The following is a 24,368-nucleotide window of genomic DNA, read 5'->3' on the forward strand; positions in this document are numbered from 1 at the left end:
CTGTGTATAGAGAGCGACAGCACTGATCTGTGAGTGATGATAATTTGTGCACCAATTCCTCTGACATCGTCTTATTAATTGTTAGCTTACTATGCAAACATGACAAGTGAAATGTCCCGCAGCTTAAACATGTGAGAGGTTGATCGCGCAGAGAATCGCTGAGCTTATGTGAGTGCGGCAGGATATATATTTCACTACGATGACCTGGATGACTGAGAACCTTCACAGACAGATATATATTTTAGTTCTGCTGAGCCAAATAAGACAGGTCAGGGTGAAGAAGTGACAGCCAAAGAAAAGCTTACCACAAAACGGAGAAGTTATGACAAATCAGACTATAAGGCAAAAAGAAAGTGCAGCTTTATGGTTTCATGGACAAAAGAATTTCTGTGGCTGCAATATGACGAGCTAAAAAACAACACGCACAAGGGTTAGGGTTAAATTTAAAAACTGTACTTTTGTGTTAAAATATATATTTATAATTTTAATAAATGACAAATTAAAAAGGCATGAACATTTTTTTTTTGTATCGAAAAAATATCGAACCGTGACACCAAAGTATCGAACCGAACCGAACCGTGAATTTTGTGTATCGTTGCACCCCTAATATATATATATATATATATATATATATATATATATATATATATATATATGCCACATGCATGGAGGGTTTCACCCCAAGTCCAGCACCCTGAGGCTGTACGCTAAGCGGAAGGAAGGGGGCCGGGGACTGGTGAGTGTCAGCACCACAGTCCAGGATGAGACAACGAACATCCAAGAATACATTGGGAAGATGGCCCCAACTGACCGAGTGCTCAGTGAATACCTCAGGCAGCAGAAACCCAAGAAAGAGGAGGGAGACGAGGAACCATCATGGAAGGACAGGCCCCTGCACGGTATGTACCACCGGCAGATAGAGGAGGTGGCTGATATCCAGAAATCCTACCAGTGGCTGGACAAAGCTGGACTGAAAGACAGCACAGAGGCACTAATCGTGGCAGCACAAGAACAAGCTCTGAGTACAAGATCCATAGAGGCTGGGGTCTATCACACCAGGCAAGACCCCAGGTGCAGGCTGTGTAAAGATGCCCCAGAGACAATCCAGCACATAACAGCAGGGTGCAAGATGCTAGCAGAGGCAAGGCATACATGGAACGCCATAACCAAGTGGCCGGCATAGTGTACAGGAACATCTGTGCCGAGTATAACCTGGAAGTCCCGAGGTCAAAATGGGAGATGCCCCCAAGGGTGGTGGAGAATGACCGAGCTAAGATCCTGTGGGACTTCCAGATACAGACGGACAAAATGGTGGTGGCTAACCAACCGGACATAGTGGTGGTAGATAAACAGAAGAAGACGGCCGTAGTGATCGATGTAGCGGTTCCGAATGACAGCAATATCAGGAAGAAGGAACACGAGAAGCTGGAGAAATACCAAGGGCTCAGAGAAGAGCTCGAGAGGATGTGGAGGGTGAAGGTAACGGTGGTCCCCGTGGTAATCGGAGCACTAGGTGCGGTGACTCCCAAGCTAGGCGAGTGGCTCCAGCAGATCCCGGGAACAACATCGGAGATCTCTGTCCAGAAGAGCGCAGTCCTGGGAACAGCTAAGATACTGCGCAGGACCCTCAAGCTCCCAGGCCTCTGGTAGAGGACCCGAGCTTGAAGGATAAACCGCCCGCAGGGGCGTGCTGGGTGTTTTTTTTTTTATATATATATATATATATAATATTCTGTAACTCTGTAACTTCTGTCGGTGCTGTGCTTTTTTGGAAATCGAATTTCCCACAGGAACCCACCCGAGGGATTAATAAAGTTCTATCTAATCTAATCTAATCTAATATCGTCCACCCCTAACTACAAGTTCAGCTGTTCTTTCCTAAATGCAGTAAAATGAAAACTAGTGATACAGCGTGCTGGGTTGAGGGTCATTAAAAATGCTTAATTATCTTTTATTACCAAATAAAAAATTTCAAAGGCCAGAATCACCAGAAATTTCAAAATATTGATGGAGATATAAATGTTTGTTTTTCTATAAATCAACCTTATTACATTTTGGCATAACAGCCTGCCATCAATCCAGCCTTTTATCCATCTACAGTTCAAGATGGCGTTTGAGTGTTTTGGCAGCCGTTCAGACTGATAGATGAGCTGACTCCGGCTGCCAACCTTTACTCTCCCTGATTGCCCAATTCCCTTCCAAACAAGATTTATGTCAGCTGGAGGAAAAGCTATCTTCTCTCTCTGCTGGCAAGGTGCCACAACCTTTGACCTTTGACCTCTTCGCTGTCGTTCCTGTTATGGCAGTCTTGTAATTAGGTTTATTTTTTTGTGGCATCAGTTGGAGTGAGTCAGCAAAAAAAAGAGAGGGGTGAGGGGGAAATCAAGGACAGAGAGAGGATGGAAAGGAGAGAAAATGATAACGAGCAACTGTGGAGGTGGAGAGATGTAGAACAGATGGGGTTTGTTAATGCCTCAGTGGTCTAAAAGGTGGTTAGCTTTCACTGTCTGTGTTTCTGTTTGTGTGTGGGAGGTTGTGGGTGTGAAATGACTTTCTCTAGAAGCACCCACTGGGTCCATTTTTGAGTTTTTATGTGTTTAAAGCCAAAAAAGTAACTTTTTCTGTGATTTGTCGAGTAAAAAAAATCCAAATCCACTAATCCTCCAAGGGTAAATAAGGGATAGACACAACTACCAGGATGGCACCTTTTCTAACTTTTTTGGAGTCTAAATTTTGAAGCCTTAACATTAGCAAATGGTTGCTGCCACTTTGACTTTCTTGAAGTCAAAAGTGGACATATTCACATGAGAAGGTAGAGTCCTAAGTTGTCAGCTACTGCTAGCAAACATGGTTAGCAAGCTGTATCCGTACAGTAATTAGAATATCACTCACCAAAACTACAGCTGGAGGATTTGTTGGATGGTATTTTAGTACAAGTACAAATAATATCATGGAAAATAGTCATAAAGGCACCAACAACATAAACAAGAGGTCCTTTAAAAAAGAAAAATCACCTAGTGGGGAAAGTGTATCCATAAGGACTAAACCATTATTTACTTGGAAGGAGCTTGGAAGGAAAAGGACTCTCCGCCATTGTTCTTAGAACTGGAGAAGATTCTCGGATGAGAGGTTCAGTCCAGTTGCTTTTCTTTCCAAGCTCCTTAGATTACCAAGACCTGGATGACTGAAAACCTCCCCAACCTTGCACCATTAACATGTTTATTTTTTATTTGAAGTTGGCCTTGAACCTCTATGGCAGCAGTGTCCAACTCCAGGCCTCAAGTGTCAGTGTCAGCGGCAGTTTATGACACTTTCTGCAATGGCTTCATTTTTCAGCTCTGAAGCCTTGGAGGCTAAGCAGTAACCTCCTGGGCTGAAAACTGAGAAGCAGTTTCAGTTCAGCAGTTTAGCTCCTGCTTCTTTAAGACAACTTTCCTATGATGCCTGCTCCTTGTAAAGTTCATTGGAGGAAGCAAGCTACCCTAGTGGTGACCCCTTGTAAATAAGGGAGCGGCATTATTAAACCTTGTTAAACGAAACCTAGCTCAGTAGACTTGTCTACCAATTAGACGATCAGTGGTTCAATCCCCAGTCTCTTTAGGTAAAGCCCCCAGAATTCCCCTGTATGCATTCATCAGAGTGCAAGTCTGTATGTGTGAAATACAGAAAGTGCGTAAATGTTAAAATAAAGAGGGTGTAGCCTGTAATTAAAAGCATTATAAGTACTCAGAAAGCAATACATGAGTAACAGTGCAGTCAGTTTACCATAAACACTCATGTTTATGCAACAGGAAATAAGAAAAAGCAGTATCGGTCCTCTTGAAGGCATGTGTTTTTGTTTTTCAAAATCTGACGCCTAAAGCATAGAGCTGCTCATGTGTTCATGATCGTCGGTAGTGCGTATGCTTTTTGTGACCTGACAAAGACTGAATGGCACAGAAATATTGTTCGTGTTAATCAGATTGTATTTCTGCTGTAATCTGTCATGTTTACACTGTGCTCGAGGTTAAATGTGTTGTCATCACTTTATCAGGGTTTTGTTTAGTATCTGGTATCTCCGTGAAGGCAGCTTTGACTCAAAAACAGACTAATGTCATGTTTTTAAAATTAGATGTGACAGCCTGGAATCGGTGAAGGAGTGATAATTTGATTAGCGCCTGTTGCTCCGGTGTTCCCGGTAGAGTAAATCAGCTCATCAGTTATATGTAATTGTGGTGTTAAGCAAATCTCTCTTCTATCTGTGCTGTGATTCACTCTTTGCATTATCAAGTACAAAAATAAACTGTATCTAAACAAAATCATGCTGTTACTGAGATGTACACGGTGCTGTTTTCCACAGTTGGTTGAGGTATTTTACAGTAAAACACTGTGTGTTTGTGAAAGTCGCCACTCCTCAACAACTGCAGCTGCACACTGTTATTACCATGCTGTAATGAAGGAGTGTAGGAAGGTGCTTTAAATGTGTGCTGTCAAATCAACGAAACACTCCCCCAAAAAATTATTTTTCTAGTGCCAGTAGCACTTGTAGGTGTAGGTTGTTTTCTGTGTTTAAAAACAGCCTAATCGTCTGGTGATGAAGTTTAATTGGTGTGTTTACTGCTGTGGAATTTATAGTGAGATGCCTTGTAAATTGCAGAGGCATCCACACACAAAGGTATAATTCTTTTATAATAGATTGTGACAAAAGCCATATTTGTTTATGTTTTTTTCCTTTTATATGCTTGGCCTTTCTGGGTTAAACAAAAATGTAGTGATTTGGTTTTCGCTTCATACAAGTCTAACAAAGGGTCGGTCAGATCTGTGTTCAGTATACCAAAGGGGTCGGTAACAGCAGCGGTCCCCAACCCCTGTGCCATGGACCGGAGTCGTTTGGTACCGGGCTGCGAGAGTTGAGGCTTGGGTGTGAAATCTTTTGGTTTTCAGGGTTTTTATCAATTTTTGCATTATTTTTTAAATTGTTTTTATCGTTAACTTGGTTTCCCTGGATCTTTTCAATCAATCAATCAAAGCTTTATTCGTCACATGCAGGTTGCCCTGCAGTGAAATGGGAATCCCCCCGACCTTACACATATAGCACAAACATTACATGTGTGTTATGAATAAATCTTCTTTTTTTTTGGTACTGGTACTGGTTTTATTTTGTTGTATTTATCCACGACACCTTAAAGGCCGGTCCCTGAAAATATTGTCGGACATAAACCGGTCCGTGGCACAAAAAAAGGTTGGGCTGCTGGGTAACAGGAAAAGCTAGCATTGCGTGCATGGATGGCGAAAGCTAACAGTGTCAACAGGTTGGAGATCTAAGAACCCTAATCCCTAGAATCATGTGATCTTGGACTTTTGAAGGATGTTCACTGAAGTTAGGCCCTGAGCTGGCAACACTGTTGCCTCACAGCAAGATGGTTCGAGGCTGTAAGCTAGCTGGGGTGTTTGCATGTTTCCCCTGTGCCTGTGTGGGTTCCCTCCTCCAGTTTCCTCGCACAGTCCATACACCTGAATGTTGGGTTATCTAGTGATTCTTTATTGGCTAAAGGTTAGGTAGAATGGTGACCTGTCCACCTAGTAGCAACTGAGATTGACCTAGAGCTCCTGCGACACTGGAGTGGATAAGCTGTGGTGAATTGATGGAAGTTTCTCAGAGTGTTGAAGACTTTGAGTTTTCACATTTTGCAAAGCCAACCAATGGGACAGCCAGTCATCGAGCTGTAGGTTTAAAGCGCTGAAGTTTAGCCTCATGTTACCTTATTAGCCTCTTCCTCAGGCTGAGGGATACAGCTTATTAAATTAACACTGGTGTCAGATCAGTAACCAGTATCAGCAGATGCCTAAAGCCCTGTATTGAAATAGGAAAAAGGTTAAAAACATTATGGAGGTACAGTGAGACCTCGAGAGCTCCAGAAATGTGAATTTTCCCTCAAACCAAACTTACATCTTTTGCTAACATGGTGTGAAACTCTGTGAAGAAAACCTGACTTTGCACCTTTCTAGATGATGTACAGCTTGCAGTGTTTCCACTCTAAAAGATGGAAAAATAAACATCAGCGAGGTGTAAACGTGGGTCGTCACATACAGCATGGAAGGACAGTAAGAGGGAAATATTACAAGAAAGCAACACTGCTGAGAGAGAAGCAGTTACGTAACAGTGTGTCAGCGCGCCGCTCCGCAGCCGCCTTGCAGACGACAGGAGGGCTGCCAATGTGTGTGTTTGGTTCTCAGAAATATGAAAGGATGCAGTCAGCTCCCTGTCTCCATGGTAACTGCATCTTCCTCCTCATCTGTCTGTACTGCTCACTTTCTTTCCCCGCTATTGTTTTTCATTATTTTTACATTTTCATCATTTCTATTTTTTCATTATTATGTCGCCTCGCTCTCTCTGCCTGTCTGAGAGACCCACTCAGCCTTGTGTCATAACAAGCACACACAGGTGCTCAGGTGCACAAGCCGTTACATAAACAAGCACATATTTATCTTTATGCTTGCATGGCTTGTTGCTTTGATGAAGATGTGTGACATCTGCTGTACCAGACACATATTTAGCTGCTCATTCCACGAATTGCATGTTTTCATAATTTGCCTCCATGTGTGCAGAAATGGAGAAACAAGTCTTACCAGAAAAGTCCACTTTAATTTTTACCTTTGGTATGACTACATATGTTACTGTTGCTGCTAAAGTGGAGTTACTTTTGACTACTGCATATCCAGTTCATTGGCTCCTATCCAAGTGATCATTTTTAGAGGTTATGAAATTCAATCAGTCAATCAAATGTTTATTTCGAACATATAAGCAACAGGTCTTAGTAACCATAAAACCAAACCAAAAACAAAAAATAAATAAACATAAATCACTGAAAGCATATTTACACGAACAAAAAAACAAATGTTGATGATTTCCTGTTGGAAAAGGAGTCAGAAGAACCAAATGTTTATTCATTCTTGCCTCCCGATCTTCACTGTGGGTTGCAGTGGGTAGGGATATCTGGGTTCTGTCACATCTATGTGTTGGTGTTTGGGCTCTAATTTGGGTGGTTGATGGGTGTAGGAGTTTCCTCACTGAGTGAACCACTATACTGCCTGTTTGTATTTGTTGTTGGGTTTTTGTTTTTTTTCTTCTCTGGCCTTGCTCGAGTGTTTTGTTTCTGGATGTCTTTTGCCTTTTTAGGTAGAAGAGATGGTAGTCGGGGTTGCTCGTGCCATAATGCTAAACAACATTCACACAGGATTCATGTTAGCTGAATTTGGTAGCTAGAGCAATGGGGTATGTTGCTTAGTTTTCTTAATTAGTCTTATTTGTATTACATAAACAATGAAATTACATTATTCTGTTTTGTAAAAAAAAAAACAAAAATCCAAATTGCAGACTGTTAATGTTTACAATATGTATATTTAATTAGTTTTTACTTTATTTGATGGAACTTTATTTTTTGTCATTCTAACATCATACTTTAAACATGCAGCACATTTGAATCGGTTGAATCGTGTATGAAACTTAAGAGAAATGTTTGGCAACTGTTTCAGATGATCATTTCACGGTTTCTTATAGTACTGCAATAGTGGCAACAGCAGTTCAGATATTCATTTTCACCCGTCACGCATGAGCATACATAAGTGCAGCTGTCTGCTGTTGTTGCCATATGTTGTTTTTATGCATTTGTTTACTGGTATCTACTGCATAGATAAGTGGAAAGGTGCACATGGGTTCACTAAGCTGTGGGTGTCTGATATGAGTCACGATTGTGGAAAATCCCTCTCTCCTCCTTCCCTGCAACCTGAGGCGATTAGCAAGCAAGCAGTGTCACTCTGCAGCAAGTCCCTCTCCTACAGTGACAAGCAGAGCAGAACAAAGATCTATATATAAGCAAGGCAATATCTATAACTCACTGAGCGTCAGTGTGATTGCAGTCAGATGGAGGTCACAGCATTTGTGATGAGTCTGCTGTATTTGCTGTGCAGACTTCATTCGCTCCACTATGTCTTTGTTATTACAGACAGGGCTGTAGTTGTGTAACGTTAAGTCCTGCTTTTTTTGTTCAGTCTGAACTCTACAAGAGGAGATTTTTAGAGGAAATAATCACATTTTGGTTAAGTGAAGAAAAACTGGTACTGCTTGTTTTGAAAGAGATGAATTACTTGAGGTTACTTTGTGTCGTTTGTTGGTGGTCTGTGGACTCTTTGTGGTTAATTATGCTTGTCTTTAGGATCATTTCAGTAATTAAGTGTGTCTTTGTGTTTGTTTTGTCTCTTAAGTGTTTAATTTCCTTACTTCACAGGGGTGTCTGATATATGGATATTTCCCTTTCCTTGTTACTCATTTCTTTTTTCTTCTGTGTCTCTTCAGGGTTGTTCTGCTTGTGGTGGGGATTATTTTGGTAATTTCAGTCGTCTTTGTGGCCATTTACTGGTGGCTTTTGATCCTTTTTGATTGTTTTGAGTGGTTTGCGTTGTCTTTGAATGGTTGGTTTCTGGTTGTTTGTATCTCTTGTCTCTGATTATTTTGCTTGTCTTTAGGGCCGTTCTGGTAACTTTGTGTTTCTATGAGGCTGTTTCCCCCCCCCCCCCACCCCCTATTTTTTTTAAGTTTGTGTCTCTTTGTGGCTGTTTTCCTTCTCGTTTGGTTTATTTCTGTAATTTTGTGTCTTTGTGGTCACTTTGTGGCTGCTTTGGGTCTCTGTAAGCTTTTGTCTTTTTGTGGCCTGTTGTTCTTTTTTGTCTCTTTATGATTGTTTCCTCATCATTTTGGTGTCATTTAGATTACTAAGGGTGTTTTTCTCGCTCATTTTTTGGGTCTCTTTGTAGTTAATTTTTGGGTGTTTGTGGGTCTTTTGTGTATCTTTAAGGTCATTCTGTGGGTGTTTATTGTTATGTTAGATTGGAGCTATTTGGTAATTTGGGGTCTCTTTGGTGAGTTTGTGGTGATTTGGGTTCTTTGTTATTATTTTACACTGTTTAACTGAGCTCTGGTTCTCATTTTGAAGATCACATACTGAAGTGACTTCATAGAGAAGCCAGGAGGCTTTTTGGTGTTCAAACTCCCAGAACTGTGATGGTGGGATTGTAAATGAATCCATTATCATCCATCACATTCGTGAAGAGTACCACTCATAATTGAGCAATCTTTTTTTTTTTTTTTTTGCCTGTCCCATTTGGTTCTTTAGTCGTCAGAATTGTTGTCTGAAGACCAACAAGGATACCCAGTGGATTTACTTTGCCAAATGGATCATCGTGGCATTGCCGTATTGGTCCATTTGATCGATCTTAGTTTTTATTATTTATTATATTTTATTTTCAGATGTTACAGACGGGACAGACATGAGTGAGGGATAGGAAAGGGAGAAAGAAAGAGGAAGGAAAAGAAAAACAGAAGGGGAGAGGGACAGTGAGAAAGGGTGGGAGAAAAAAAATCTCCTGGATCACCTGTTGAGAGAGAAGAAGAATAGAAAACAAGCAAAAAAAAACCCAAAGCAACATACTAAACACAACACCATCGCATTAATCTAGCTAAGTGTAAACAGCAGTAAATACTAAATATTCAATGTTGTTGTGCAGCACGCAGGACAGACAGCGCACAATGTGCTTTGAAGTAGCAGCCAAGAAAGGTGTAATTTAAGTCTACAAACAGTGAACACCCGTGTGCACACCTGTGTGGATCAGCGCGCTTGTATTCAAATGGTTTCCACATGTAATGGTCTGCAAGAGGATGTAGCGAGCCATAGCCCCGTCCCCCAGGGCATAATTGAGCAATCTTCTGTTGTCCTAACCCGTATTTTAACATTTTAAATGTCCACATTTTGATAATATCCACACCAAGACTGCAGGTGTAAGCAAAAAAAGTGATTTATTCTCAGAACAAGTGATTACAAGTTTTAACCTTTTATTATTTTATTGAATAATGTAATATAGTCAGCTGAATATTCCCAGCTGGAGTTCCTTTGGTATCTGACAGGGCTCTTACAAAGAAATGAATTCAGCTGCAATAATAGCGAGAAAGCTGCAGGTTTCAAAACAATTGTAAAAACATCTGAATTGCTTTCTTGTGGTGCGCTGCAGCTGACTTACAGGAAATATCCATGTCTGTCTAAAAAGAAGACCGCGGGAAAGAAAAATCACATTATTATGTTTTCTTGATACATTCATCAGTTAATAAGCCTTAATAAAATACATTTTAGCGCTGGAGGTTCAGTGTTACGGTTCATTGAGACATCTAATGAGGGTGAACATAATACCAGGTGAACGCAGATTCAGATTGTCTGCTGTCTATGAACTCAGTGGTGCCACTGGCTTGAACGTGTTTCTGAGAAAAATATTGAAGCATTGCAGTGAAAGCAGAAAGCCGGCTCATCAGTCGAGAGATGCTTGGCCATCTGAAAGAGGTTTTATTTAGAATGAAGAGACTGTCTGAGAATTTAAACTGCTCAATTTCTGCCTGCACAGGCCAAGGACACAGATGAAAATAAACTGTTATTGACTCACTCTGAAACACTGTATTCTAATGGTATTAAAGTAGAAGACAAAAAAATCGAGGAATCAAAGGTTGAGTGAAAGCTGTTGTCACTGCACCGACTTTCCTTCTCGTCTCTTTTTTCCTGCATAAATTATTTTGTACAACACTTTTTTTTCTGCCTTTGCTCTTATCACACAGCCAGACTTTCTAACTTTCTTCATTACCACTTTAAACGCAATTTGGTGTTTCTTCCTCTGAGGGTGGGTTTGAGTAATCAAAGCTACTCAAATATGAAAGTATTAACCATATTTCTTCCCCTTTCTGTCTCTTTCCTCTGATTTCTTATTACAGAAAGTCAGCGAGAAGGTTGGAGGGGCGGAAGGAACCAAGCTAGATGATGACTTTAAAGAAATGGAGAAGGTAATTACCTGTTTGTCTGTGATCTGATACCAGATTTAATCTTAGCTTAGTGTTAAGCGTAGAAGCAGAGAGAAACTGGATCTCTCTTACCTCTGCTGGTAGAGGTTAGCTAATTTAAAAGTTATACTTGTTATAATCACTAAAACAACCTGGAAGCTTCAATGACAATTTTCTGAGAGAAGGTTTGGTGCCAGAATACTTCTTGGATCTAATCCACAAAGTAAGTGGGCACAGCAGAGATAGACTAGCATACTTTTGTTTGTTTTGTTTTTTGTTTTTTTTAATTAAACAAGACATACGTAAAGGTAAAGTTTGGTGCTCTAACTACAGCCTAACTGGCTGCTATGTGTTGCTTCACTTTGACCACATATGACTAACTTGTAAACCTGTATTACACCAGCAGATTTTTTAATGTATATCTAAATATATCTAGAAAATATTGCAAAGCTGTATTCATTGTAGTATTTAGAGTAACTTTATTACTTGATTAATAACTGATGAGCTGTTGGCCTTCATCGTGGTCATTAACAGAAACAGAGCGTTCACCTTCAAAGTAAAAGTGCACTTTTTAAAATGCATTGGTTTCGACATTAAGCTTCCAATTTGAAGGTGAACATTCTAAGTTTCTAGTTTGTAGGGTTGGGGAATACACATTTTTCCCCTAGTAATATTTGGTAGAGGGGATGGCAGACCTATCTATAGGCCTATGTCACTGAGGGTGAAGTTGCACCTTTCCAGGTTATGGCTATATAAGGTACCACCCAAGTTTTCTATTGCCAGAGATAATCACTCTGTATGAGTGTTGGTCCCATGTTGTTGTTTTGATTTATTTTTTCTGCTTTATGAAATATCCTTCCAAACATGTTATATGTTTCATAATTACTTTAATGAAGGCCACAAGCCTAAATACACAGGAAGAAAAATAGTTATACTGCATACTGAAAACGTTGCTGGAGCTGCTCTATGCAGTTTGGAAGTAGTTGAAGTTGTTCCTGGACTTTCTACTCTGTTTATACGAGTGAGTATCAGTTGACATGCTGATAATCTGGTGTTTCCCCTGCAGAAGGTGGACGTCACCAGCAGAGCAGTGTTGGACATCATGACCAAAACTACAGAGTACCTTCAGCCTAACCCAGGTATTAAATATACAAAGGTTGCAGAATACTAAAAAAATTGCAAAACTATTATATTGTAATTCAAATTGTGACTCCTGATGTTACTGATGTTATTTCTGCTTTTTAAAGCATCAAGAGCCAAGCTGAGTATGATCAACACCATGTCAAAGATCCGTGGGCAGGAAAAAGGACCTGGTTATCCGCAGGCTGAGACCGTCCTAGGAGACGCCATGTTGAAGTTTGGACGGGAGTTAGGAGAGGAGTCCAGCTTTGGTAAATGTATACCTGTTAAATGACGTAAGATGTATCAGAAAGTTAACCATTTTTAATTATTTTTTCCAATTCAAGATTAGATAATAGAGGAAAATAGGTCATAAGCAGGTAGCAACCTTGGCGGCTCAGAAAAATTGGCTTTTTGCTAATTTCTCACTTTACTTCCAGGCTTGGCCCTCATGGATGCTGGTGAGGCGATGAAGGAACTCGGGGAGGTGAAAGATGCTCTGGACATGGAGGTCAAACAGAACTTTATTGATCCACTGCAGAATCTTCATGATAAAGACCTCAAAGAGATACAGGTCGGTAAACAAGTAACATTAGATATGTGGGAAATTGAATTTATAATGGTGACATGTTGTTGAATTCTTCTTCAACATGAATCTTAAATTGTTTATATCACATGTTCCTTTCTCATCTATTCCAGCATCATTTGAAGAAGATGGAAGGCCGACGTCTGGACTTCGACTACAAGAAGAAGCGTCAGGGGAAAGTCCAGGATGACGAAATCAAACAGGCACTGGAGAAGTTTGATGAGAGCAAAGAGATCGCAGAGCAGAGCATGTTTAACCTACTGGAGAGCGACGTAAGGATAATGTAATATACGTATTCCAATTCCACCATAACTTATTATTATCAGAGTTGAAGGTAAATATGTTCCTTAGCTCTACAGAGAAAAGTGTTAAATAATCTCAGATCATTAATACCAAAACAGAGTTTTGAAGACCAATCAGAAGAAGAAAATCTAATCATATTGTGCCCTCAGCAAATTAAAAGAAGATTTTATATTACAGCCACAAAAACATGTTCAATGTTTGTTTGGTTTTTGAAAAAAGGGGGGAACATATGAAATCAAATATTAAGGTCTATTCTTGTTACTGACATGTTCCAAGTAAAAAATTTTATGCTATATACAAACATGGAAAAGACAAGCAATCTTGTGCCTTGCTGTGCCAAACCAGTGCCAGCCCAGCGTGGGTATGGAGGATGGGTTTGGAAGAATAAAAACAACAAAAAACACGTTTATGTGTGTGTTGCAGATAGAGCAGGTGAGCCAGCTCTCAGCATTGGTCCAAGCTCAGTTTGAATACCACAGTCGTGCCTCTGAAATCCTCCAACAGCTCTCCAGGAAGATGGAGGACAGGTATCGATCCAGCCTCCTACTCAGGATAGAAATAAAGCTATAAAAATAGACTGTGTGGTTAGATAAAACTTAACTGTGTGGCTTCCTTCCAGGATAAAAGAAGTGTCCAGTAAACCGAGGAAGGAGTACACTCCAAAACCCAGAATGACACTGGAGCTGCTGCCACCCAGCGAAAGCCACAATGGAGGGATACACTCTGCCAAATCCCCAGGAAGATCACCAGGTAGAGAGAGGATGTCAATCTTCGATGTGCAGTTAGATGACTACCAGTATCCAGCTCAGTGGTATCTGTCAAATAATGTCCAGTAGAGATGAGGTATCTGCAGTAGTGTCTTGGTAAGTCAGGATCTGGGATGCCTCATGTAGTCTGAGCAAAAAGACGAGCACATCTACCAGATAGAAGAAGCCGTGGGAGTTCAGATGAGATTTAGAAGAACGGTTTGGCCTACTAACTGCAGGGTTGGCAGTTCAATTCCTAGCCCTTCCTGTCCATGTTGCCAAGTGCAAGGCACTGAACCTTAACATACGATGCATCCTGTAAAAGCGGTAGATACTACAGACTCTACATAAAAGCCTTGAGGAGTGAAATCAGTCCAGCAGTGCATTAACCCTATTTTAAGCAATCAGCAGGGAATAACTCCACCGGTTAAAATAAGTCTGGTTGTATTTAAGCGTATAAGAAAATTGCCCCAGTTCTCAATTGCTTGATGTTTTTAATCTTAGTCGCTATTTCAAGTCATCTTTAAGAGAGTTTTGTGTTTATTTTTTAATATATATTCCTGATCTGGGTCAAAATTGTCAAAAATTATTTCTGAAAGGCCTATAAACAGACTTATTGGCCACATACCCACTGGTTTGTGAAGTCCTGTTGTGAAGCCTTGTAAATTCATAACTGTGAGGCAAATCGGACTGATTGGCATTGCAAACTTGTGATTGATAAGTCGTTATCTATCTGTCTATCTGTATGTCTAATTTTCAGTCAGACTCCATGTTCAACACCTCAATTGGAAAAACACAGGAACGACATCAGAAATGCTTATCTCAAGGTTTCACAATGAGTCTTCACCATCAAAAAAAGGCCATCACAGTGGCTCATTGCTCTATCTGCCTGCCAGCCCCCCCCCCCCCCCCCCCCCCCCCCCAAAAAGAAAAAGATTAATTAATTAAAGCATGTCAGAAAGGAGACACAAACCAAGCCTCGGGGGTCGCAAGCTAGTGTACTCCCAGTGCTCGGCATCTGGTGCAAAGATGAGTTCCAAATTAGCATGCGCATCCATCCACTGTGGCATCCCCTTGGGAAATTATTTAGCAGCTGAAAGTTTCTTTCTACCTTCCAGAGTAGTATTAGAGTCTGTTAAACTTGTTTCATATTCGAGACAATTTACTTGTATGGACTTGCATGATTTTATTTTAAGTTTAATTATGAAATATACAAAGTTATTTAAAAGATTCCTGACTTTCTCTGGATTTTAGTTGTGCAGGATTTCAAAGTTAGTTAAAATGGTTTTCAGTTAACAGGTGAGCCTTGTCAAACCATTATGTTGATATCCAGCAAATTAGCCCCGTTCAATGCACAGCAAGAAATTCTTAAGTAAAACAAAATAGGCCCCGTATGTAACAGTGTCATTAAGCTAAACCAAAACAAACCAGATAACCAAAAATGCCGCATAGAGAGTGAAACTGACTCACTATGTTTTGCTTCTGTCCATTCACAGCCCCTATGGACCAGCCATGTTGTCGAGCGCTCTACGACTTTGAACCAGAGAATGAAGGTGAGCTGGGCTTCAAAGAGGGGGATGTCATCACCCTGACCAATCAGATCGATGACAACTGGTACGAGGGTATGATCAACGGCCAGTCGGGCTTCTTCCCCATCAATTATGTGGATATTCTGGTGCCGCTCCCTCATTAGGTCCTGTTACCAACCTTCCGCTTCCCCTCGACCAATCCAGACACCCAGAAAACAGCCTGTATTTGCATAAACAACAAACCACGCCCTCCTTCTACTTCTTCTTCTTCTTCTGTGCTTCTGTGCGATTCTGCTTTCACAAAATGGACTGAAACGAGAGAGAAGCCCGAGATGGGATACATAAGATGCGGCAGTAGAACAGCGATTAGAGTAGAAGAAGAAAGGGAGAGGAGGATTATAGCGTGAGAGCTGCATAAGCAAGGGACTGAAAGAGATGAAAAGACAAAGAGATGATGTTCTTTTATAGCGCAGTGCTTGGCCGGGCAGCACAGAATACTGTGAGGTTATGGAGACTTGCGAATAAGGCACGGTGTATATGTACGTGCATGTATGTGTCTGTATGTGCGTTTTGACCTGTTCTTACTGTATTTATGATCAAGCCAGCACAAATTCCTGCTTGTCGGTTTAGCTGCCTGACAGCTTTTTTGTGAGACTGTCTTCTTTCTTCTTTTCTTGCTGTATTTCTCTAAAAGTAACTGTTCTTTCTACCTTAACTTGCCTTCTTGTGCTCTTTTTCATACCTAAATTTTTCAGAAACTGTCACAGTTTTACCAGCTGTCTATCTTTGTTACTTTCTCTTGTCTTGTTATTTTCTTTCATTGGGTAGCACTACCTTTTAGAAAGGCTCCATAGTCCAGATTGTAGACCATCAAAATAACAACCCAGAGCCACAGATCCATAGAGTTTACGATTTAGGTATATTTCAACCTCTTTCTAGCTCTTTTTGTAACACCCTCTGCCTTTGCTGACACTGCATAGCATTTCAATTCAGTGGCTGAATGCATGATCCAGCCAAAAAAAGATTGACTGTGTTGAAGTAAGCTTGGTCTTGCTAGAATGGAAAAGAGAACATTTATCCACTTGTTTTTAAACCCATTTATCTTGTAAAATGGAACTTTTAGGGGGGTTTTGAGGCTTGAGGATCAAGAAACTCATTCAACACATCACTAAGCAGAAGTTCAAGTGATGAAAAGGAGAAGTTTGGGTTACTCTTTTTACCAAGCAGCACTGATTTGCCATCACAGCCACAGATGAATGTTATTGAACAGAGCCTTGTTTGTTTTTGTTTTTTATTTGATACACATTTGAACATTCCAGTATGCATAGTGAGAAAGAAGTTTGTTTGTTTTTTCCTTTCTATATACTGTGGTTTCCTTGTACTCTGTGGAGTAGGAGCTTGCTGATTTGTCTAAATATGTGGCTTTTGCATGCATGACTGTGTGTGGCTAGATGGCTTAAAAAACAGCAATTTTAGATTTCTTCAGATTTTCAATAACTCATGCTCAGAAACATAATTAAGTTTGGGAGGTGATACTCCCTTGCCAAAAGGCACGTCAGTAGGACATGTAGTAGCTGATGAACAGTTACAACTAGTGCTCCCAGCGTTAATCTCATTAAAATGACATTAATGCCATTTTAACGAGATTAACGCTGGGAGCACTAGTTACAACAATTAATATCTACCCAACAATCTGTCTGAGAAGTATCAGTAAAGTCTACTGTGAATGACCATGGCAGACCCGATGACATGAACGTGCTTTGCATCCTTTATTTACATACAAACACATAGAGATTTAGCTCTCCTGCTGCCAGCTCAACAATATCACAACAACTAACCATCACAGGACCCGTCAGCGGGGCATGATTGCAGATGCTGTGCAGGTGCATCTGCCTTCCTTGCATGGCACCGCAGGCCCCACCCCGCCACATACCCCCATCGCCCGACTGAGGCCGGGCAGACATCCGGCCGAACCTACTCCACCACCACGAGTGGGAGAGGGGATCAGCCCGGATCGTCGGTGCCCCTGGCCCCTGGCCAAGGGGTGTCAGTTCAGGTGGCCGCCCACGAACCCAGCGGCGCCGGCGAAGCTTGTCCGGAGGTCAGCCGCGTGGCAGGTGGACACGGCGCGGCTGGCACGGTCGTGAGCCCCAGCTAACAGGCGGCTGGGCAGATGTTCGGTGTACACCGGCCACTGGTTGGGGTGAGGCCGGTCTGGCGTGCACGTCCAATTGAGCATGCTCCCCTGGCACAGGGACCTCCATCTCCTCGCGCGGCCCCTCCATCACCACCACCACCACCGCAGCTCCAGGCTGGAGCAGCCCCTCGCGCGGCCCCTCCGTCACCACCCCTGCTTCCGGCTGGCGGGGACCCTCACATGCCTCCTCCACCACCAGCGATGGTGTAGCAAGTTCCTCCCACGCTGACCTCCAGCTCGGGCTGGGCAGGTGGGTGAGCTAGTGGTGGGCTCAGCAGTTGCTCCTTGTCCCTCCTCCGGAGAGCAGGAATGGGAGCCGGCCCCTGCCGGGCACAAGCTACTCCCACCCGAGGAGTGGGGAAGGGTGCGGTGACAGGCTGCGGACCGGCCACCCCAGAGGTGTCGGGGAGCACCTGTGGGGGTGGCGGCGGTGTCGGGCAGGACCGGATTACCACCGCCAGATCCTTCATTCTCTGCAGGTTCTGCTCTGTCTGGTCCTTCAGCTCTTTCTGCTGCCGGCGACACACCGCCGCCTGCTCCCGCTGCATGGCTGCCAGCTCAGCCACCATTTGCACCATCTCCTCTCTCTGCTTGCCCAGTCCTGAGTCTGCCGAGCCTCCCGTCCTGGGTTTCGGCACCACTGTGAATGACCACAGCAGACCAGGTAACATGAACATGCTTTGCACCCTTTATTTACACACAAACACACAGAGCTGCAGCTCTCCCGCTGCCAGCTCAAAATTACCACAGCAACCAACCATCGCATGATCCAGCGCTATGCTTAAGTCGGCGGGTGTATTCGCCTTCCGTGCACGGCACCGCAGGCAACGCCACATCTACGCTTTAATCTTTAGAGTGCTGTTAGGGGCCCGACTATTTTACATGATCATAGTTCCCACTAAACAAAGTATCTGAAATTCCGTGGTGAATATTTCAGAATCTTTCCAACTTTATTGTTATTTGGCAATGAAAAACTTCTAGTATTTTGGTCTCAAACACTAAAACTCTCTAACACTAGTTGCTAAGCTTTATGTTGAAACAGTAAAGCAAGATCAAAACATTTTGCTGTCATGAAACCTGTTGTAATGCTAATACTAAATTCCAGATTCACATTGTTTATGTCAAAATCCCGATAGCTTACCAGGGAGAATATACTATATTTTTGCCTGGTCATGATACCAGTTGCCTGTTATAGCTGTGTTTAATGGCAACTAACTGGGCCGACAAAGGTCAGTGCAGCTCAGATGTGCCATATTCACAATGGAAGTCATTCGCTAAACCATCTGCATTGAATAATATCTATAATGTAAAGTTGCACACAATGGAATTGATTCATAGCAATGTGGCAACCAGAGGCCATAAGAAGTCCGTGACATTCAGTGACTTCAAGCGACTATGGCCAAAGTAACCACTGGCAATGGGAAATGGATGGGATCCAAGATAAACTTTTCTCATCTTCCAGGTGAGCAACTGAAGTATATAACAATGAAGAGTGAAGTCTATTGAGTTTGGAAAGAAAAGCTTCTGGACTTTCATCTAAGGAGCTTCTTCAACTCTAAGAACTGAAGGAGCTTCTTGGATGAGAGGTGAAACATCATCAACAAACTTAAAGAAGTTCAGACGCTTTTCTTTATAAGCTCCTTAGACTGCAGTGACCTGGATGACTGAGAGCCAACAGACAATGAATAGTGAAGAATATCTGTATTGTCATATGACCTGATAGTGAATAACAATAGAAGGTAACCTAGGCAACCAGTGGCCGGAACACTCACCAGCAACCAGCTGTCAGCTTCAAAGTAATGCGTGATGACCAAAATTGCTGTTTGATGACCAAACTTTTTTTTAGGTTGCACTCAAGTTTTAGAATTTTGTCTGCCTTCTTGTTCATAGAATGATACATTTTGTTATATCAGAATGTTGTTAATGCCCTTAAACATCTCACTAAATTCAAGATTTACTCATTTATTTATTTTAACCCTACGATCGTGACATCTTTTTTGCTTCTGAACCTGTTGTCATAATCTCAGGCATAATTATACCATTCTTTAGCCAAATGCTTCAGATATCTCATTCTAGTTTTCTCTTAAACAGTTGCTGGAATAGTTAAATGTTAGTAAGAACTCTGTGTTGGTGGTAGCTCCCTGCTGCAAACGCGATGTGTAGCATCTAGCAGGATGGCTACAATGCCAAAATGCTTCTCATTATTCTCAGTTTCTGGACAGATCTGCAGTATTGTTAAAAGCAGTGTAAAGGAGTCTACTTTGACAACGACCATATGAAAAAGGTTGATATTATTTACTGTTAAAGGTTCTCTGATAAAGCAACTTTTAAAGATCTGGACTCACAATTAGAGAGATGACTCAGTTTAAATAACTGAAACATTCCAGTAATATTAAGATCTCTCTTCAAAATAGAGGACAGAACTACAAACCTATAATTAAATGTGTTACTTGTTGAAATAGGCATCTAAGTATAGTTCTGGGTTTATGTCAAATCAACTGATAAAGGAAAACGACAACACCTTGGTCATCTCTGCTTTGAATTCTAGTTGTAATTTACCAGTCACACATTTTTTAAAACGGACTGTTTGATACTTATTGTACAGAGTTTAAGAATAATTTAAAAAAAAAAATCTTAGGGTTCTAGGGTTTTCTATCTGAGCATTATTTATGAACCAGCAGGAATCTGTGTTAGCACGGCTGATGCTAATGTGCCAGAAGTGGCTAACCAGCTAGCCTTTAGCTTAACATTCCTGTACTCTTGCTTTGTTGATGCAGTGTTGAGCAGAATACGTTAGAGTATTTAGTGCCTGATTACTGAATACCTCATCTTAAATGTAACATATAGGCTATTGAAAACAACAGAGAAATATAACATATTCCGAATTTTTCTAGAATACTCCGCCAGAAGAGCGGCTTTCATGTTAAACAGGTTATACTACAATGATCATTTTATACTACTAAAATCAACATACTAAGATCTATTAGCAGGTTAATGGTTTACATGTATAACGTGGACCATATTAAAATATATAAAATCTTTACGGTTTCTACCAAACTTTAGGCAAAATGACGGGTTTGATTGTCTGCTTGTTAAGTAATCAGGTATTAAACCCTGTTTCCAGGTATCAAAGCTCAAGACATTGAACTTAGGACCACAGTTTTTCATACTAAGCAATCCAAAACATGCAGTAACACACTGATTATTATTCATGTGTAGTGGATGGTGTCATCTCTGACTTCTAGGCTGATGTTTTATCTGTGTCCAGTGTTTTCTGTCTTCCATATGAAGTTTATATCTGCCAGCAGCGCATCCTCTTACATTTTTATTGAGAACAATTTAAGCCACATCCTACATCCTCATCCCTGTGCTGATGTGTTGATATTAGCCTACCTATTGCTCTGTAGCCAGCTACAAAGGAGTAGATCATTATGTCAACTAACCCAACTTCAGTGACCCTCTATATGTTACTGCTAGTTTCCATAGCAGTCTTCATTTGCATCTAGAAGTGCTGTATGTTTATAGTTTTTCAGAAAGACATCAGTAAAAACATGATATACAGTCTTTAAATGACAACTATCTCAGTGACTAAAGTCAGCTTACTGCTAACTCTGCCAAACCCCAGAGATCACTGTTTTAATGGGTGCCTGGATAATAAATTATAACACCTGGAAAACACCACACTGATAATTTTATCGGAATCTGGACCTTCAAAAAACAAAAAACAAAAAAAAATAGTGTTCAGAAAGAACATTTGGACCTGGAGATGGCTGATGAGGTTAGGCTTAAAAAGCAGATATAAAAAATCATGACCATTATAATTATATTTACAATCTTATTGCCTTCTCTTGCTAAAGTCTAATGATTAATCAGTGCATAACACATACCAGAGAAAGTCTATGCCACCTAAAATGGCACAGATACTTAAGAAGTGTGACAGAGGCAAGACAGAAAACAACAAAAACAAAATGCTTTAGTTGAGATATTTGTCAAGATAAAATATTTGATAGAAGTTTGATTGAAGGACGGGAAAACCTAAAGCTACTATACAATCCTTTTGAATAGTAATAATAATAATAAAAAAGGAAAAGTACTGGTTCAGACTAAACAGTATCTTCTATAAACTGTCAATAATACTGAATATAAAGGCAATAAGTTCTGATGGAACAATAAAATTTAAGGTTTCATCAAAGGAAGAGGTATCTACCCATCTGTCTGTCTATCTATCTATCTGTGAAAGAGCTAAGACATCTCTTCCATTGCCAAAGCACATGCGTGAAAACAACAATACAATCATCAAATAAAACTTTATAATAATCTCTTTCCAGTCTTCAATTTTTTTTCTGCCATATACCTGCTTTTGCATAAATGTTACAGGTTTTTGTAAAAGACGGAGGTTTGGTTGGTGCAAACATATGTTCAGTGTTTTCTTTTTACTTTATTCTGTCGGTAAGTTCTGTGTCTGAAAACCTGATTTTTCTGAGTCTGCCTGTCGAATGTGTGTGAGCTGCATGCAACTGGACCGCTTCACGTCTGCTTTTTGAGATGGATTTTTTAAAAGTCAAAACATTCAAAAAGGGAAAAAGAGAAGGGGGAGATGTTCGTCCTGCTGGCTTTTGTCTTGCAGTGCAGTGAACCTAGGTTAACTCTGCTACTCTTCTGTTTTTTGTTGTTCAGTTATTGTACTCTTTGACCTGTTGAAAATTCATATGGCACTCTTCTTCAACTTACAAAGTGCTTTAAGACTTTTTGTATTTCTTTGAATGATGTTTTTATTTTTGCTTTTTTTGTTTCACTTCCACTGCGATTTGCCCTCTATGGCGACATGTATTCTAACCTCAATGAGGGACTTGTACAGTGTTACCCTCCATTTCCCCTGTTCACCTTGGTAAGAGTCAGACCTAGGCCACATTACCTACCTAAAGTCAGTTTCACCTCTCCAGTTGAGAGATCAGTCATGACACTCCAAACAAAAGCTGCAGGTCTCCAGTCTTTCCTCAGAGGTACAGCTGTTCTGAAAGGAGAAACACCGTCATTGTCTGGGGCTAAACTTGAGAAGCACCAGCTGGCAGATTCTAATATACTTTACATTTGGACTTCTGCTAAAAAAAAAGTCATTTTACATTAATTATGTATTAATAAGCAGGTTAATAACTTAAAAGAAAGCATTTGCGAAATTGTATAAGTATTATTGGTGTCTTGTGATAACTGGTTGGAGAAATTACAGGCTTAATTATTTTCTTGCTAACAGTAGCTTTAGAAGATTTAGGGGCTTCTCATAGCTGATGGTTTCCACCAGTGTACAGCAACAATGAACTAAAAAAATATGTTGTATAATTTAACAGTAAGATACAATAGTTAATATCACCTCCCACTTCATTATGGACATCTGTTTAACCTCTTGTTACCCATATATAAAATCAACCAATCACATGACAGCAAATCAGTGCCTTTATGCACTATGACTATGAATACTTAGATAATGCTGAGGGAAGAAACAATATTCACATGGCTTTGAATGTGGCATTGTTGCCACACAGGGATCTCCAGGGTTTTTAAAAATGGTCCAAAAAAAGACAAAATATCCAGTCAGTGGCAGTTCCCTGAGTGAAAATGTCTCGTTAAGGTCAAAGGTTGGAGCTGATAGGAACGCAACAGTAACAGTAACACTGTGCCATTCCTTTCAGCTAAGAGCGGGAGACCGAGATAGCAATTCACATAAGCTCACCAAAATTGGACAATAGAAGAGGGGAAAAACATTTCCTGATCTGATCAGTCTCAATATCCGCTGTGATATTTAGACAATAGGATCAGAATTTGACATAAACAAAGCATCTTGCCTTGTATTAACAGTTTAGGCTGGTGATAGAGTGATATAGTGTGGGATATTTTTTTGGCAAAGTTTGAGCTCTTTCTGCTAGGTGAGCATCATTTAATGTGACTGCTTACCTGAGTATTGATGCTGACTGTCTTCTGATGGGTGATCAGAGTTCATTGTATTCAAATGGTTCCCCACAGTTACCAGATCTCAATTTAATAGAGCATCTTGGGTGGAAGACGAGAGTCACATCATGGGGGCGTAACTGACAAATCTGCAGCAACTGTGCAATGCTTTCTTTTTATATGCACCCAAATAAATGAGGAATGTTCACAGAACCTCGTTGAATCTATGCCATGAAGAATTAATGCAGCTCTCAAGGCAAAGGTGGGTCCAACCCAGTACGGTAGTAGCAAAGTGTACTTAATAAAGTGACCAGTGAGCAAATATACTCTCTGTGCTTCAGAATTAGTGTTGGAGTGATGTGAAACCCCTGAAGCTACAGCCAGTTATCTCGGAGAAATAAAGAATTGATTGTCTTGCTTGGCTCAAAGACGGCAGCATACACCAATAAACTGGGCTTGATTGATCTATACTTGATTGATCAACAGATTAGGATTTGAGGTGTAGAGTGTCCACTTGCAAAAAAAATAAAATAATGTAAGCTACTTTCCTTTGTGCACCAAGGATGACAGTATATTTAAATAAAAATTGGTGTTTTATTTTTAACTCAAGCTGTTTTTTGCTTTTTTGAGGCTCCACCTGTGAGGTTTAACTCAAGCAGAAGGATTTCTCCCAAGGGAGCGGGTCTGCCTCTGAGAGCTGACCTGCTTCAAAGAAACATTTGCAAAACTAAATCTAATCTCTGCACCATGATTTTTGGGGTGTAATAATGTGGCCGGGGTCTGAACTGTGGCTGTGTTACATAATCATACTTTATGCCTTGTGGCTGTATGAAATGGCCCTATGACTTTGGAACCTGCTGTCCTCTGGTGAGCTACTTGTGTGTATGTTAATATATACACACCTTGTTGGTATTTATTTATTTATATATGTATTGTATGTATTGATTTGGTTATTTATTAATTTATTTATTCCTGTGTCCTATTTAATGGTTAGGCACCTGTGACATATTTGACGGTCGTCAATACATTGGTGTATGGTGTAGAGTATGGGAGGGGTAGTGATTGGGGGGAGGATGAAGGGGTATTTTGG

General features: G+C 40.8%; 1 protein-coding gene across 1 annotated transcript in view; it reads left to right on the plus strand.

Annotated features, from left to right (window-relative positions):
• LOC147334742 (endophilin-A1-like) overlaps positions 1-24,329 on the plus strand; it is a 60,283-nt gene extending 35,954 nt beyond the window's left edge. Inside the window, exons 2-9 of the mRNA XM_086274629.1 lie at positions 10,790-10,858; positions 11,922-11,994; positions 12,103-12,246; positions 12,415-12,548; positions 12,674-12,832; positions 13,287-13,390; positions 13,483-13,613; positions 15,106-24,329. Coding sequence (XP_086130755.1) covers positions 10,790-10,858; positions 11,922-11,994; positions 12,103-12,246; positions 12,415-12,548; positions 12,674-12,832; positions 13,287-13,390; positions 13,483-13,613; positions 15,106-15,302 — 1,011 coding nt within the window. The 3' untranslated portion in view covers positions 15,303-24,329. The remainder of the gene's footprint in view (positions 1-10,789; positions 10,859-11,921; positions 11,995-12,102; positions 12,247-12,414; positions 12,549-12,673; positions 12,833-13,286; positions 13,391-13,482; positions 13,614-15,105) is intronic.
• Positions 24,330-24,368: the final 39 nt, after the last annotated feature.

Source organism: Aulonocara sp. 'chitande type north' Nkhata Bay, linkage group LG3 (assembly GCF_057382095.1).
Source record: "Aulonocara sp. 'chitande type north' Nkhata Bay isolate Kocher_YH1m ecotype deep benthic linkage group LG3, A_spYH_male_GT1.1, whole genome shotgun sequence".
NCBI lineage: Eukaryota > Metazoa > Chordata > Actinopteri > Cichliformes > Cichlidae > Aulonocara > Aulonocara sp. 'chitande type north' Nkhata Bay.